Source organism: Microcaecilia unicolor, chromosome 14, assembly GCF_901765095.1.
Source record: "Microcaecilia unicolor chromosome 14, aMicUni1.1, whole genome shotgun sequence".
Lineage (NCBI taxonomy): Eukaryota > Metazoa > Chordata > Amphibia > Gymnophiona > Siphonopidae > Microcaecilia > Microcaecilia unicolor.
Genome location: NC_044044.1, coordinates 3,470,375 through 3,484,538, shown reverse-complemented (window position 1 = coordinate 3,484,538; position 14,164 = coordinate 3,470,375). Strand labels below are relative to the sequence as shown.

Below are 14,164 nucleotides of genomic sequence, written 5' to 3'. Positions count from 1 at the left end.
CCCATTTAGACGCCCAGTCTCCCAGTCTTGTAAGGTAATTTTTCACAATCCTCTCGCGATTTAACAACTTTGAATAACTTTGTGTCAGCAAATTTAATTACCTCAATAGCTACTCCCATCTCTAGATCATTTATAAATATGTTAAAAAGCAGCGGCCCCAGCACAGACCCCTGGGGAACCCCACTATCTACCCTTCTCCATTGAGAATACTGACCATTTAACCCTACTCTCTGTTTCCTATCTTTTAACCACTTTTTAATCCATAATAGGACTCTACCTCCTATCCCATGACTCTCCAATTTCCTCTGGAGTCTTTCATGAGGTACTTAGTCAAACGCCTTCTGAAAATCCAGATACACAATATCAACTGGATCACCTTTATCCACATGTTTGTTCGCCCCTTTAAAGAAATGTAATAGATTGGTGAGGCACGATTTCCCTTCGCTAAATCCATGCTGGCTTTGACTCATTAACCCATGCTTTTGAATATGCTCTGTAATTTTCTTCTTTATAATAGTCTGTACCATCTTGCCCGGCATCGACGTCAGCCTCTGTACTGGGGCCTCCCCTCTCTGAACTGCCTGAGCATTTTGAGCTCCTTCCTGGCCTCAGCCCCACCCCTCTGGCTCAGGGCTCAGCCTCTGCAGCCTAGCACCACCTGCTGCCACGTGGTTGAACAGAATCGACCTCAGCCTCCATCTCGGCCATCTGCTGAAAGGAGGCCGAACCACACCAGTGAGGGTGTGCTTCCTGCCCCTACATCACTCATTCCCTCACATACCCTCTCCCTCAGCTCAACCCTACTGGGTTGAGCACTTGCCACTACCTGGGGCACACTACCTAGGGGTTGGAAGGTAGTGCTCACTAGGGCACCAACCTGTTTTCAGGCTAAACCCAGACACCCATCCCAGACAGGCACTGTGCCCTTCACAATCATGTGGACAGGGCACAGTAAGCACAGCAACCATTGGGCCCCATCACACCAATGACCTTGCATCATCTGGATTCGGCCATCCATCTTCCAATCTGCAGCCGCGTCCTCTGGCGCTCGGCTCTGGGGACAGTCACTTCCCGCAATGAAGTCTGTCCTTCTCTCTCCAGCACTGCATGAATCAGCAGTCTTAACTTTTGCCCCAACCTCTTCAGTATCAGTCTGGTTATACGCTGTTACTGTCAGCAAGAGAGGTCAGAACAGACCAATGACCTAGACAGACAAATAAGAACCGAATAATGGGATTGTGCAGACCTATCACATAGTTTAAATATTAAAGACGTGATTTAGGACAAGGATCTTGGATCACAGTGTGCAAACTGTGTGGCAGTGCTGATGGGAATATATGGGAGTTCATTGCACTTTGAGCATGGCAGGAATGGTGACATTATAAGCTCTTCAGGCAAGGGACTTATACATATGAATTGCCTTAAAAGAAGCCTGCATGAGGATGTGTTTTAACATCAGCTCCATATTGCTAGAGCATCTTTAGACTGTATTTTAAGGAGATAAGGGAAAGTACCAGGAGCTAACTGACTCTGGAATATTAGGAATACAGAGGGGAAAAAAAAGCATTAGCTGGACAAGACAAAGAACCAGGATGAAAAACGGGAAAGATTATTCTGAAACATGGGAGGGATGAAAACTGGTTGAGAGATAATAGGTGAAAAGGAATAGATAGGCAGCTGAGGAGGGGATAGATAGTGACTGTTAGCTCTTCCCAATTCTAATCTGTTTTTCTCTTTTCTATGTATTAGTAGCTGCTTGCATTCTGCTTTCACTTATGCTTCTTGACTGATGTTTGGAGTGAAGAAAAATAAAGAGACGACCGGTTGTGTGAGAATCATTTGGGTACGCTTCACCCATCGCAGAAGTGGTGTGTAAACCTCACAAGTGAATGTATGCTTGAGCTGTGCTCTGGCAGTACAATGCCAAGTCTCCATATCATCTTCAGCTCTCGGGGTTCCAATCCCCAGTGCTAAGACAGCGCAAACTCAGGGTGAGCAATTTGGACCTCTTCCAATTGCACTTCCTTCTTCCTCTGGACCTCTGTCAGCAAAATGGTCTTTGTTCAAAGCTCCTTTTTGAGCCAGGCCCTCAAGCTCTCCATCTCTTCTACTGGTTCTGGGTGGAACTCCAATCTGAACCCCATGGGTTTCCCACTCTCCAAGAACTTCACCATAATGTCTTTTAGCTGCTTCCCAGTGGCTCTTTCATAGGCCCACAGTAACTCACTTAGGACACCTGCATTCATGATAACTGTGCTCCAGAACTCAGGGACACTGAACTGGCCATCCATCTCAATATGGGTCAGGCTACTCTCTATCCAGTGTGTCCTTTCTGATCTCTGTTGTCCACTCAGCATACTCTTGGTTCGCCATTTAAGTGACTACTCGGACTAGCGCCCCTTGGCGTTCCCTTCTTGTTTTCAGCACACAAGCCCTCTCAAGCTCTTGGATGGCCATCTGCAGGACTTCTGTCATGCCTTTGTAATGTCTGAATCTGTCAACTGTCTCCTTAAGGCTTCCACTTGCATAGACATCTCCCTGGTTTGAGTCAGGACATGTACACTTTGCAAGAGCCGCCTCTTGGCCATTCTTCTTCTGGCTTCCTGGAGTTGGTTCTCTAATCGAACCCTTGTCTGAGAAGTTTCTAAATCTGGATATCCATGTACCTTAACTTTCTCAGAGTCTCCCTCCTGGAGAATTTCATCTGAGTCAGCTGCCCTTGCAGTGTCTGCACTTTACTTTCCAGCACCACCATCTTTTCTTTGTGCTCCCGTGAACTGACATACTCCATGCACACCTTCTTCTGCATATGTCAGCTGCCAACTCAACAACTCATTCACCTCTATCAGCCTTGTACACTCTAGCTGGGCTGTTTTCTCTGGCTCACAGGACCCCTCCTCCCGGATTTTCAACTCTTGCACTTCACTCTGGAGCCTAGCGTTCAGGTCCTCCAGAACCTATGTCTTTGCTTCCAGCTTTACACAATTTTTCAAGATTTCTGTTAGTTGCCCCTGCTTCAGCTTCTGCAGCCTCTGCTTTGGCCCGATAGTCCAGGGCTATCAAAAGGTAAACTTGGTCCTTCAGCTCCTGGACTACTTGTTGCTGCTGTATCAGCTCTCCATCCTTGGGTTCCAATAGCTTTCTTTGCTACCTCCTTGGTCAGCACCTTCCGCATGTCTGTAAACTGGTCAGCTGGGACACTCCTCTTCAACTGAATTTGTAGCTCCTACAATCTGCAGGTTACTTCCTCCTTTGCTCTTGCACAACTAGCTTTCTCATCTGCCAGTATACGATACTCTCCTTTGAGCTGGGCTTCCTTGCACCTGAACTTCCTTCAACCTGAACTTGGGACTTAGCCCTCAGTTGCCTTATCTCTTTCGCCTGCTGTTCAATAGTTTCATGTAAACCTTTCTGTTCTGCTTCTGCAGCAGTGCAGATAGATTGTAGCTTCTCCACACAGTGTTCTGAGCAAGAGCTCTCCTCAGCTCCTGTTTCTGTTTTGCCATGTCCTGTAGCTTGCTGTTGGAGGGTCTTCTTTGTAAACCACAGAAGTGGACTTCTTTCACTTAACCTCTACCTGTTGTTCCTTCTTGGGACTTTTGGGCTTGGGTTATAACTCACCCCCCTCACTCAAGTATCACTCTCCTCTGCTGCCCAGCCACTGGCCTGGCTTCCTGCTTTTGTCAGGGCAATTTTAGGGTTACCATATGGCTCCAGAAAAAGGAGGACGGATTGAGCCAGCCGGGTTTTACTTCCATTGCTTTAATTGATTTGATTTGCTTACTTTATTTTTTTTTTTGTCTATTAGATTGTAAGCTCTTTGAGCAGGGACTGTCTTTCTTCTATGTTTGTGCAGCGCTGCGTATGCCTTGTAGCGCTATAGAAATGCTAAATAGTAGTAGTAGTAGTAAAACCCGGCTGGCTCAATCCGTCCTCATTTTTCTGGAGCCATATGGTAACCCTACACTTAACCTCCTGAAGCCCTTTGACTTCTGGCAGGTCCCTTAACTTGCTTCCTCTCGGAGGCTTCATTACCTTCATTCCTCCTGGGGATTTCTCAGCTACCCCAGTAGGCTCTCTGTCGGTCACCCGTTGTGACTGTTCCACGGCCCTCTTCTTGGCCTTTCTCTGTTCTTCAGCCGTGCCCCATTCCCAGAGCCAGTAATTCTCTGGGTTTACAAGACATTGCTGCAGGGCTAACCAGGTTTCCTGCTACTCCTGGTCCCAAATGCCCATCCTGGAGTTTTAATTCTTTAATCCTTAATGCACATTCGCTGTTCCCCCCCACCAGTTTATGCAGTACAGACTTGAAACAGCTACTCCACTCCATGATTTCCAACTACTCCTGTTGCAGCTTACAGTGCAGCAGCTTCTATCCTCAGCCCACAGGTGGAGTCTCTTACTCCCCCTGGTCTGCTGTGTATTCAGGAGCTGGTCTTGTATCAGGACACCTAGCTCCACCTCTGGCTATAACTTCCACTCAGACTCAGTCAAAATCATGAACCTTTACTACTTTCTCTGTGCACAACTTTTTTCTTTTATGCTTCTTTGCTCTCTGCAGTCTCCCAGAGCCAACTTCTCAATAGCAAGTCTAGTCCCAGCTCCCCTCCTGGAATCTGGACCAGCCTTTCCTAGTTGCTCCAGCACCTCTTAGTTTCACTTTTACACTGAAGCTTTCTCTGCTTCAGAGCAGCTTTCTGACAGTTATACTCTGTTGTAATCAATGTGCTGAATTAGGGAAGCCTTCCACCCCAAGTACTTTCTCTCACAGGTACTGCTCGCACACTGTGCTTCCTTTTCACCAGGTGTATTCAGCAGCTCAATCAAGCTTCCAGCTTTGAGCACTCTGCTGTTTGTAGCTCAATCTGAAGCCACAACACACTTTCTCTCACTGTGCTTAACACTTTTGTTTTTCCTTCTTCTACTTTGCCAACTCTCCTGGCTAGGTGTAAACATGTCCCAAACACATATTGCTGCAGTTTTCTGGCCCCTCCTGACCAGGGTTACCATTTGGCTCCAGAAAAAGGAGGACACATTGATCCAGTCTGGGTTTTGCTTCCATTGAAAGCAATGGAAGTGAAACCGAGACTGGCTCAATCTGTCCTCTTTTTTTCTGGAGCCATATGGTAACCTCTTGACCAGTCTTCCTGTGCACGCCACACCAGAGTTTTCTTGCTGCATTAAAGCACTGCACATTGTTTAAATCCCAGAAATAAAACCTGCTTGTCCAGCTTTTAAATAACCCTTTTATTTTTCCTTTCTCTATAAGGTGGAGCTACTCTCCTTAGCCTTTTGTACAAACCCCCCAAACTGTAGTGAGGCCCCCAGCCCTGGAGATACGTGGGCTGTCTCTTCTGGCAGAGACACAAAAAAATCCTAGTCCACATTATCACCATAGGTGATAGTGTGGACTAGCAACCAGGCATGGACCCTTCACAGACACAGGCAGCAGACAAGATAAACCAAAAAACAAGTCTTTATTGTGAACGAAATTTACCAAAAGTCTGTTACTATCACATATGCAAGTGGCATTATTCATCTCACACAAGAAACTTCCTGGTCTTAGGTATCCTGAAGTCCAGTTCCATTAGCTCACACTTGCTAGTACCCCTAGGGACTGCTTCTAGCAGGCTCACTTCAATACTCTACTTGTATTCTGTATATCTTCCATGTAGATTCTACTCTAAACAGTATCATCACAGTTAAGTAAACACTGTAAACTGTGACCCTCCTACCTTGGACACACTATAATTCTTTTGAGGGACTCTTCCTCCTTCCTTCCTGTTCTCTGGGCTTTCTTCTCACTCCTGAAGCCTCTGTATCAGGGCCTCCCTTTGCCAAACTGCTTGAGGGCTTTTGGCTCCCTCTTGGTCTGAGCCCTGCCCCTCTGGCTCGGGCTAAGCCTCTGCAGCCTAGCGCCACCTGCTGCCATGTGACTGAACTAAGTCAACCTCAGCCTCTGTCTCGGCAGACTAGCACCATCTGCTGAAAGGAGGCTGAACCACACCAGTGAGGGAGTTTTTCCTTCCTCTATCACTCACTGTCTCACAACTACCTATGGATATGCCTTTTTTATTTATTTATTTATTTGATTGATTTTATTTTCTGGACTGTAAGTACCTTGTTTGTAGGGATCACCAGTGCCCTTTGTCTCTTTTTGCCTTTTAGGTATTAGTTCACTTCAGCTTAGGTCTTGGGCTCTGTCTCCTCCTATTTACCAGGACTATTTTATTTTATTTTGTGTACTAATACCATTTTCACTATTTTCCCCATTATCTTAAAGTATCAGAAACCGATATTCAGCCCGCTGGGGGCAGTCCGTCTAAGTGCCACAATCGGCACTGACCGCGGATATTCAATACTGGGTCACTTCTGGTGACTGGCATTGAATATACATACAAGCTTAACTGACAATGTCAATATTCAGCGCTAGTCAGTTAAGTTTACAGAGGCCAAAGATAGAACTGCTATTTAGGCGGTCTGATTTGGCCACTAAACTTAGCTGGTCAGCGCTGAATATTGCTGATTATCGTGTGATATAGCCAGTTATCTTTTTGGCACTAACTGGCAATATTCAGTAGTGATAACTGGTTATCTCACACTGAATGTTAGCGGTTAGGTGCCAAAACGCTATTTAACTGGTCTGCAGCTGTTTCTGGCCAATTAAATAGCACTGAATATTGGGGGGGGGGGGTGATCAGTGTCCTTTTTCTTCTTTTGTTTAAGACCTCGGGGACTGCCTTACCCCTTCGTAACATAGTAACATAGTGAATGACGGTAGTTAAAGACCTTAACGGTTCATCCAGTATGCCCAACAGTCACATTCATTATCAATTCAAGATTAAAATCAACAATGAATGTGAGATTATATACTTGATCACGGTCTTTCTTTGGTATTTCTGGGACATAGACCGTAGAAGTCCACCCGGTTCTGTCCTTATGTTCCAACTACTGGAGTTGCCGTCAAAGCCCACTCCATCCTATCTGAATCTGTCATGTCATTTGCTGGACACAGACCGTAAAAGTACATAAGTACATAAGTACATAAGTAGTGCCATACTGGGAAAGACCAAAGGTCCATCTAGCCCAGCATCCTGTCACCGACAGTGGCCAATCCAGGTCAAGGGCACCTGGCACGCTCCCTAAACGTAAAAACATTCCAGACAAGTTATACCTAAAAATGCGGAATTTTTCCAAGTCCATTTAATAGCGGTCTATGGACTTGTCCTTTAGGAATCTATCTAACCCCTTTTTAAACTCCGTCAAGCTAACCGCCCGTACCACGTTCTCCGGCAACGAATTCCAGAGTCTAATTACACGTTGGGTGAAGAAAAATTTTCTCCGATTCGTTTTAAATTTACCACACTGTAGCTTCAACTCATGCCCTCTAGTCCTAGTATTTTTGGATAGCGTGAACAGTCGCTTCACATCCACCCGATCCATTCCACTCATTATTTTATACACTTCTATCATATCTCCCCTCAGCCGTCTCTTCTCCAAGCTGAAAAGCCCTAGCCTTCTCAGCCTCTCTTCATAGGAAAGTCGTCCCATCCCCACTATCATTTTCGTCGCCCTTCGCTGTACCTTTTCCAATTCTACTATATCTTTTTTGAGATACGGAGACCAGTACTGAACACAATACTCCAGGTGCGGTCGCACCATGGAGCGATACAACGGCATTATAACATCCGCACACCTGGACTCCAGGTCTGCCTGACATTGTCCTCACATTCCAAATTACTGGTCTTCATTGAAGCCCTCTCCAGCCCAACCTAAACTGGATTGCTATATGCGGGACATAAACTGTACAAGCTAGCCCAGCACTGGCCTTGGTTTTTACAGCCAGAGTTGCCATCTAAGCACCACTTGACATACCAATCATTTTCTAATTAGAGATCATCTGTGTTCATCCTACGCCTTTTTGAATTGTGCCACCATTTTTTTCTCCAACACCTGCCTTGGGAGAGCATTCTAGGCATCAACTACCCTCTCCATGAAAAATAATTTTCTGACATCACTCCTAAATCTACCACCCCACAGCCTCAATTAATGTCCTCGAGTTTTAGCATTTTCCCTTCTCTGGAATTTTTTTTTCTTTATTAATACCTTTCAATATTTAAACATCTGTATATCTTCCTTGTCCTTCCTCTCCTCTCCTACCCTTCACAGCCTTCAGCCTTGGAGAAGAGTTATGAACATAAGGAAAAGAAATAGCTAAACTGTTAAGTTTAATGCTGCACATCTTGCTTTGATAATAATGTTATCTTTCTCCATTAATAATTACAATCTCTGTTCAATAGGATAAATGAAGCAGCCACTTCTCTGCACTTTGATCCTTTTGGTTAGCTGTGAGCAAACAATGTCTGGCCACAGCTGTCGAGCTATCCAAAGGTGTCAGAAAAGACCTAGGATAATGTAAGGAGTGGTACTGGGATCTTAGCCTCTGCACCTTTGTTTCTAAGTGGTCTTACCTGGGCTCTTAACCTCTCTGTGATTGTCTCTCAGTGATCCCTGTTTCCTGGGATCTAAGCTGGGTTTCCTGCAATTGTCTATGTTTCACAGGGACTTATCTGGGCTCCTTACAGTCTTCCCTCAACAGTCCTTGAGCCTTAGTGACTTATCTCAGTTACTTGCTGTCATCTCTCAGTGGTTTCTGTTTCTCTGTTTCTCATTGACTCATCTGAGCTCTTAGCCTCTCCACTGTTGTCGCCTAGTGTTTTGTAGGAACTTGTGTGTCCTCCCTACAGTTGCCTCAGTGTTTTTTTGGAGGTTATAGTGGAGGGATCATTTTCTCGCAGACAAGATGTGCACTGGTAAGTGTTCTCGGCTGATTGGGCTGATGTTGATTCCCATGGCCCTCATCTGCATCGCTGCCAACATTCTGCTCATGTTTCCAAATGTGGAGTCGCAGAAGACAGAACACATCACCATCCAGGTCTGGCTGATGGGAGGGATCATAGGTGGAGGCCTCTTCGTAAGTAAATATATTTATAAATCAGATTCATTGACTACCTATCTAATACAGTTTCAGGAATAATTCTGTGGCTTACAAAGTAGAACCCTTCCACTGGATATAGCAGGCTGGGTGTTTTCATTCATAGCATAAGACCTCTTATTGTTACCCTGAAGTTTTTCAAGACCCTTTACTATTACTTAAGTGTTAGCTGCCCACTGTTCAGAGCCACTCGGCTTTATGCTGAGATAAGTGGATATGCCTATACTGATATTCTCATGGTTTTTCAGTCTTACTTGTAGCTGCAAATTTTGGTTCTGAACTGGAGCCAGGCATTGGTCTCTGGGTAGCCTTTAAAATAATAGAAGGAAAGACATGACCTGGAAATCTTCCTTCCAGCCACAGCATTTGTTTTTCTCTTGGGCCATAAAACACCCCATTCTACCCTCTTGCCTTTAGCACCAATTGAACTCTCCTTCCACAAAACACCCATTCTATTTTCCTATCTTACCACATTCTGCTCCCTTTCATTTCATTTTCATTTATTGTAATTTATATTCTGCTTTTTTTTAATATTTTATTTATCGTTTTTATACATAGTAAACAAGTATAAACTTGTAAAGAAAAATCCACTATTTCAATTAAATCTAAAGATATTATTCATAACACAAATTAGATATTATAGCTTCATTTAAAGTCCACAACAGGAGTCCAAGATTCCTAAATAGGAGAAAACAGGTAATAAACTTTATAAATCAAATTTTGAGATACAGACGAGTTTCTATTCAACTTTACTTAACTAGGAGCTCTCTTAGATGTTAAAAAAGATGACAATTGGTCTGGATCAAAATAAACATATTTCACGCTTGATAGGAGAGTAAACATTTGTAAGGATATTTAAGGTAAAAAGTTGCGCCAAGTTGACGTGTCTCCTGTCTCATCTGTAAAAACTTTTGTCGTCGCCTTTGCGTTTCCCTCGCTAGATCTGGAAAAACACGAGTTTGCAAACCACGAAAGGTTTTTTCTTTATTCTGAAAAAACTTCTTTAAAATCCAGATCTTGTCCGAAGGTAACGCTACTGTGGCCAACATAGTAGTTGGTGTTATCTGTTGTGAATCCGACATTTCAAGAAGGGCAGAAACATCCAATGGCTGCGCATTCTGAATATTATTCCATTGTAAAGGATCCAAACCCTTCACAGGTATATAAAAAACCTGTGAAAAGGGTGGCATATCTTTATCTTCTATCTCTAGAATTTCTCTGAGGTAATTTTTTAGCATCTCCCGTGGGGAGATAAGTGGTTGTCGCGGAAAATTTATAAAACGCAGATTATTAGATTTTGAAGTATTTTCCAGCATTTCTGATTTTCTCCTTAAATTAACCAAGTCTAAGCATTGTTGTTTGCTGTGATTTCAACTCTAAAACATCCTTTTCCTGTTTAGCCAAATCTGGTCTCTGGGTAGCCTTTAAAATAATAGAAAGAAAGACATGACCTGGAAATCTTCCTTCCAGCCACAGCATTTGTTTTTCTCTTGGGCCATAAAACACCCCATTCTACCCTCTTGCCTTTAGCACCAATTCAACTCTCCTTCCACAAAACACCCATTCTATTTTCCTATCTTACCACATTCTGCTCCCTTTCATTTCATTTTCATTTATTGTAATTTATATTCTGCTTTTATCCAGAGCTTATCTGTCATCCTCCTATCCTGCAGCACTTGCACGGACTTTTGGCATTTACATGTGTATGTATTGTACATACTTGGCATCAACTAACTTTCCACACATCTTGTAACTAAGATCAGCTCTAAATACCTTCTTCAACTGACCACATAATTTGCCTTCAATTTATCCAATCTGTTTATTCCAACTACTTTATTCCACTCGTCTTTCTATGTGTCTATGAGGCTCTTTCTATGTGTCTTTGTAAGTCTATGCGCTTTGAAAATGAGCACCTAAATGTCTCAACTGCTTTTGCCCTCTCGGTTGCGTATTAAGATGTGTCATTGTGTTGTACTGACATCATCAACATCTTATCTATGTTATTTGAATGCTTTAATGTATACCTATTAAAGTATGTTGTTTGCATTTTGCTTACATTCCGTTCAATATTTAGTGCTATTTAATCAGTCAGAACGGATGCTGACCAGTTAAATAGCATTTAACTGGCTATCCGCTGATATTGAGTGAGGGATAACCAGCTAATCTCTACTGAATATCTGTGGTTTGCAGCTGGCAGATAACTGGTGATATCACGTGATATAACCAACTATCTGCCGATTTTTAAACTGGGTTTGGTGCATCAAACCCTGGTATATCTTTGGCTGGTTTAAAGATAACTAGCTATGTCTGAATATCAACAGAGGCGGTTATCTTCAGATTGGCAGATAAAAACCCAGATATTCAATGCCTGTCACCAGAAATGGCCTGGCATTGAGTATCCGGGTTCAGCGTGGACTGAGGGAGACAGTCCAGCTATCTCCCATGGTCTGAATATCGGGACCATTGCGTTTATCATATCAGTGTTATATGAATGCGCCTCTAAGCTGCCTGTTGTGATGTATCATTTGTACCTTGTAGACATTTATAATATTTCTGTTTTATGATCATTCTATTCTGCTATTTTAATGTGTATATTTCTTACACTGTATCATGTTATTCCTATTATTGGAATTCAATTGCCCTGTCTCCAATTTTATCTCTGTGATTGTATTTATGCTTATTTGTTTATTTTACTATTGTTATGCAGTTAACAAAAATGGAAATTTTACATCATGCTATACCTACTGTATGCCACCTTGGGTGAATCTCTTCATAAAGGTGGTTAATATAAAGCCTAATTAAAAAAAAAAAAGTAATAATTCTAAACATTTATCTGCATATTGGGAATGTAAATGATAGCATCTACGTTATAGAATTGCCCCTCAGTGGACTAAATATAGTTGATAAATGGGTAACTGGGAACTCCACCTGGGCTCTGCTTTGGCAGTACCTGGATAGTGCCGAGGGGGTCTGTCTTGATGCTTGGAGGAGCCTCCCAGTGCAGATGGCAGAGATGAGAACTATATCTGAATTCAAGGAGTGGCCTAGTGGTTAGGGTGGTGGACTTTGGTCCTGGGGAACTGAGGAACTGAGTTTGATTCCCACTTCAGGCACAGGCAGCTCCTTGTGACTCTGGGCAAGTCACTTAACCCTCCATTGCCCCATGTAAGCCGCACTGAGCCTGCCATGAGTGGGAAAGCGCAGGGTACAAATGTAACAAACAAAAATGCATTGGGCAATGATCTCTAGGGGAGAGGATGGGATAGTAAAAATTCATAGATGGGCAAAATGGATAGGCCACATGGTCTTTATCTGCCATCATTTTCTATGTCTATGTGCATGTGCATCTGTGCTGTTTCTTTGAATGTCTCTGACTGGAAGAAGAGAGGGGACAGGCGGTTGGAATGGAGCAATACCCAAACCAATGTTCCCTGTATGGACTGAGTTGAGCTGAGCAAACGTTTTCCCTTTGAGCATGTCTTAGAGATATGCAAACACAGGCATGCACACACATAAACATAAACACTCTATGTTTTCCCTACTTGTTCATCTGTAGTTTATCTGCATGTTTATAGCTACTCTGAATTTTACTCAGCTACTGGATATTTAGCGTAGGGAATGCTATTAGCACCACTCTTTAAAAACAAAGGAAACAGTAGGGGCAGGCCCATTCTCTGTCTACCAGCTACCTTCCCCAGTTCTGTTACTGATGGCATTATGCACAGTGTTGTTTAAAGTACTAGGTCAAAGTACTTAAGTAAAAGTAAAATAAATACATATTACTATACTTAAGTAAAAAGTACAATGAAAAACATATTTAAAATGTACTCAAAAGTAAAAAAGTAAGTGCCTAATATAATACTTTTTGAGTAAAAAGTACTGCAACTACAAATATTTATGTTTGTGTGTTTATTAAATTTGATATACCACTACTGGAAGTTGTATCACAGCAGTGAACACAGTAAATTAATATCAATTAAAATTAAAATCAAACACAACAAAAGTAAAAACTGGCCAATCAAGAACATGTTTTAACTTCAGCTGAAACTTTTTAAAATGACAGCTGATTGTCTATCTGGACACACATATACTTATTAAAAGTGTCTACCAACTTTTAGTGGAAAGAATACAGAGGGAACCTTACTATTTCGCAAAATGTGCCTTTTGGTGCAAAAAGCATATTACAGTCCTGGACTTCAGAGCAGCGTCCTGCATTTTGGCAGTGGAGAAATCAATTATATCAGCTGCTTAGCTGGGAGGCAAGGGAGGCTCATGGCTCCCACAAATGTAAGCCAAAAAACAGAACAGATCCCAAGACAGCTCCTTGTGACTCTGGGCAAGTCACTTAACCCTCCATTGCCCCATGTATATAAGCCGCTTTGAGCCTGCCATGAGTGGGAAAGCACGGGGTACAAATGTAATTTAAAAAAAAAAGATATAGGTCCCATATCAAATGATTTATTAAGAGAAACCTGAAGTGGCCATGTTTCGCCGATAGGGATTGAAAGACAATGGTCCCGTCTTAGCGAACTAAGAAATGCACAGCAAAGCAGGGATTGAAAGACAACTCAGCCGGAGTTGCGGTCATTCAGTACGCGGTAGGGAGCAGAAGCTGTTTTATCATGGCTTCTAACGATTATTCTCAGCAGTCTTCTCAGAGCTATGGGGCCTATTCTGCTTAGCCTGGGCAAGGTTATTCCCAGCAAACCAACCAGCACTATGGGCAGCAGAGCTCCAGCAGCTATGGGCAATCAGCAGACACATCATCATATGGACAGAGCAGTTACAATTCTTCCTATGGACAGTCACAAAATACTGGATACAACACTTCATCCACACAACAAGCCTATCCAAACGGCCCAACTTAATTTTAAGCACCTAATACACACCATTAACACTACCCATACTTCAACCCCTCCCCCACACCCCTTCCTCTTTTCTACTCTATACAACTATGTAATCTTTGCTATAACTCTGTACCCATACATTGTAAGCCGCATTGAACCTGCTATTGAGTGGGAAAGAGCGGGGTATAAATGCTACAAATAAATAAATGGAACTTCCAGTTACGGAAATACCTAGACATCTCAGGCCTCCTATGGACAGCAGTCTTCTTACCATAGCTACAGTCAGCAGCCAACAGGTAGCACCACCACTGGAAGTTACGGG

At 43.0% G+C, this 14,164-nt stretch overlaps 1 protein-coding gene across 1 annotated transcript in view; it reads left to right on the top strand.

Moving 5' to 3' along the window:
• Positions 1–8,376: 8,376 nt before the first annotated feature.
• Positions 8,377–14,164, top strand: part of TM4SF5 (transmembrane 4 L six family member 5) — a 43,709-nt gene continuing 37,921 nt past the window's right edge. Inside the window, exon 1 of the mRNA XM_030188085.1 lies at positions 8,377–8,974. Coding sequence (XP_030043945.1) covers positions 8,804–8,974 — 171 coding nt within the window. The 5' untranslated portion in view covers positions 8,377–8,803. The remainder of the gene's footprint in view (positions 8,975–14,164) is intronic.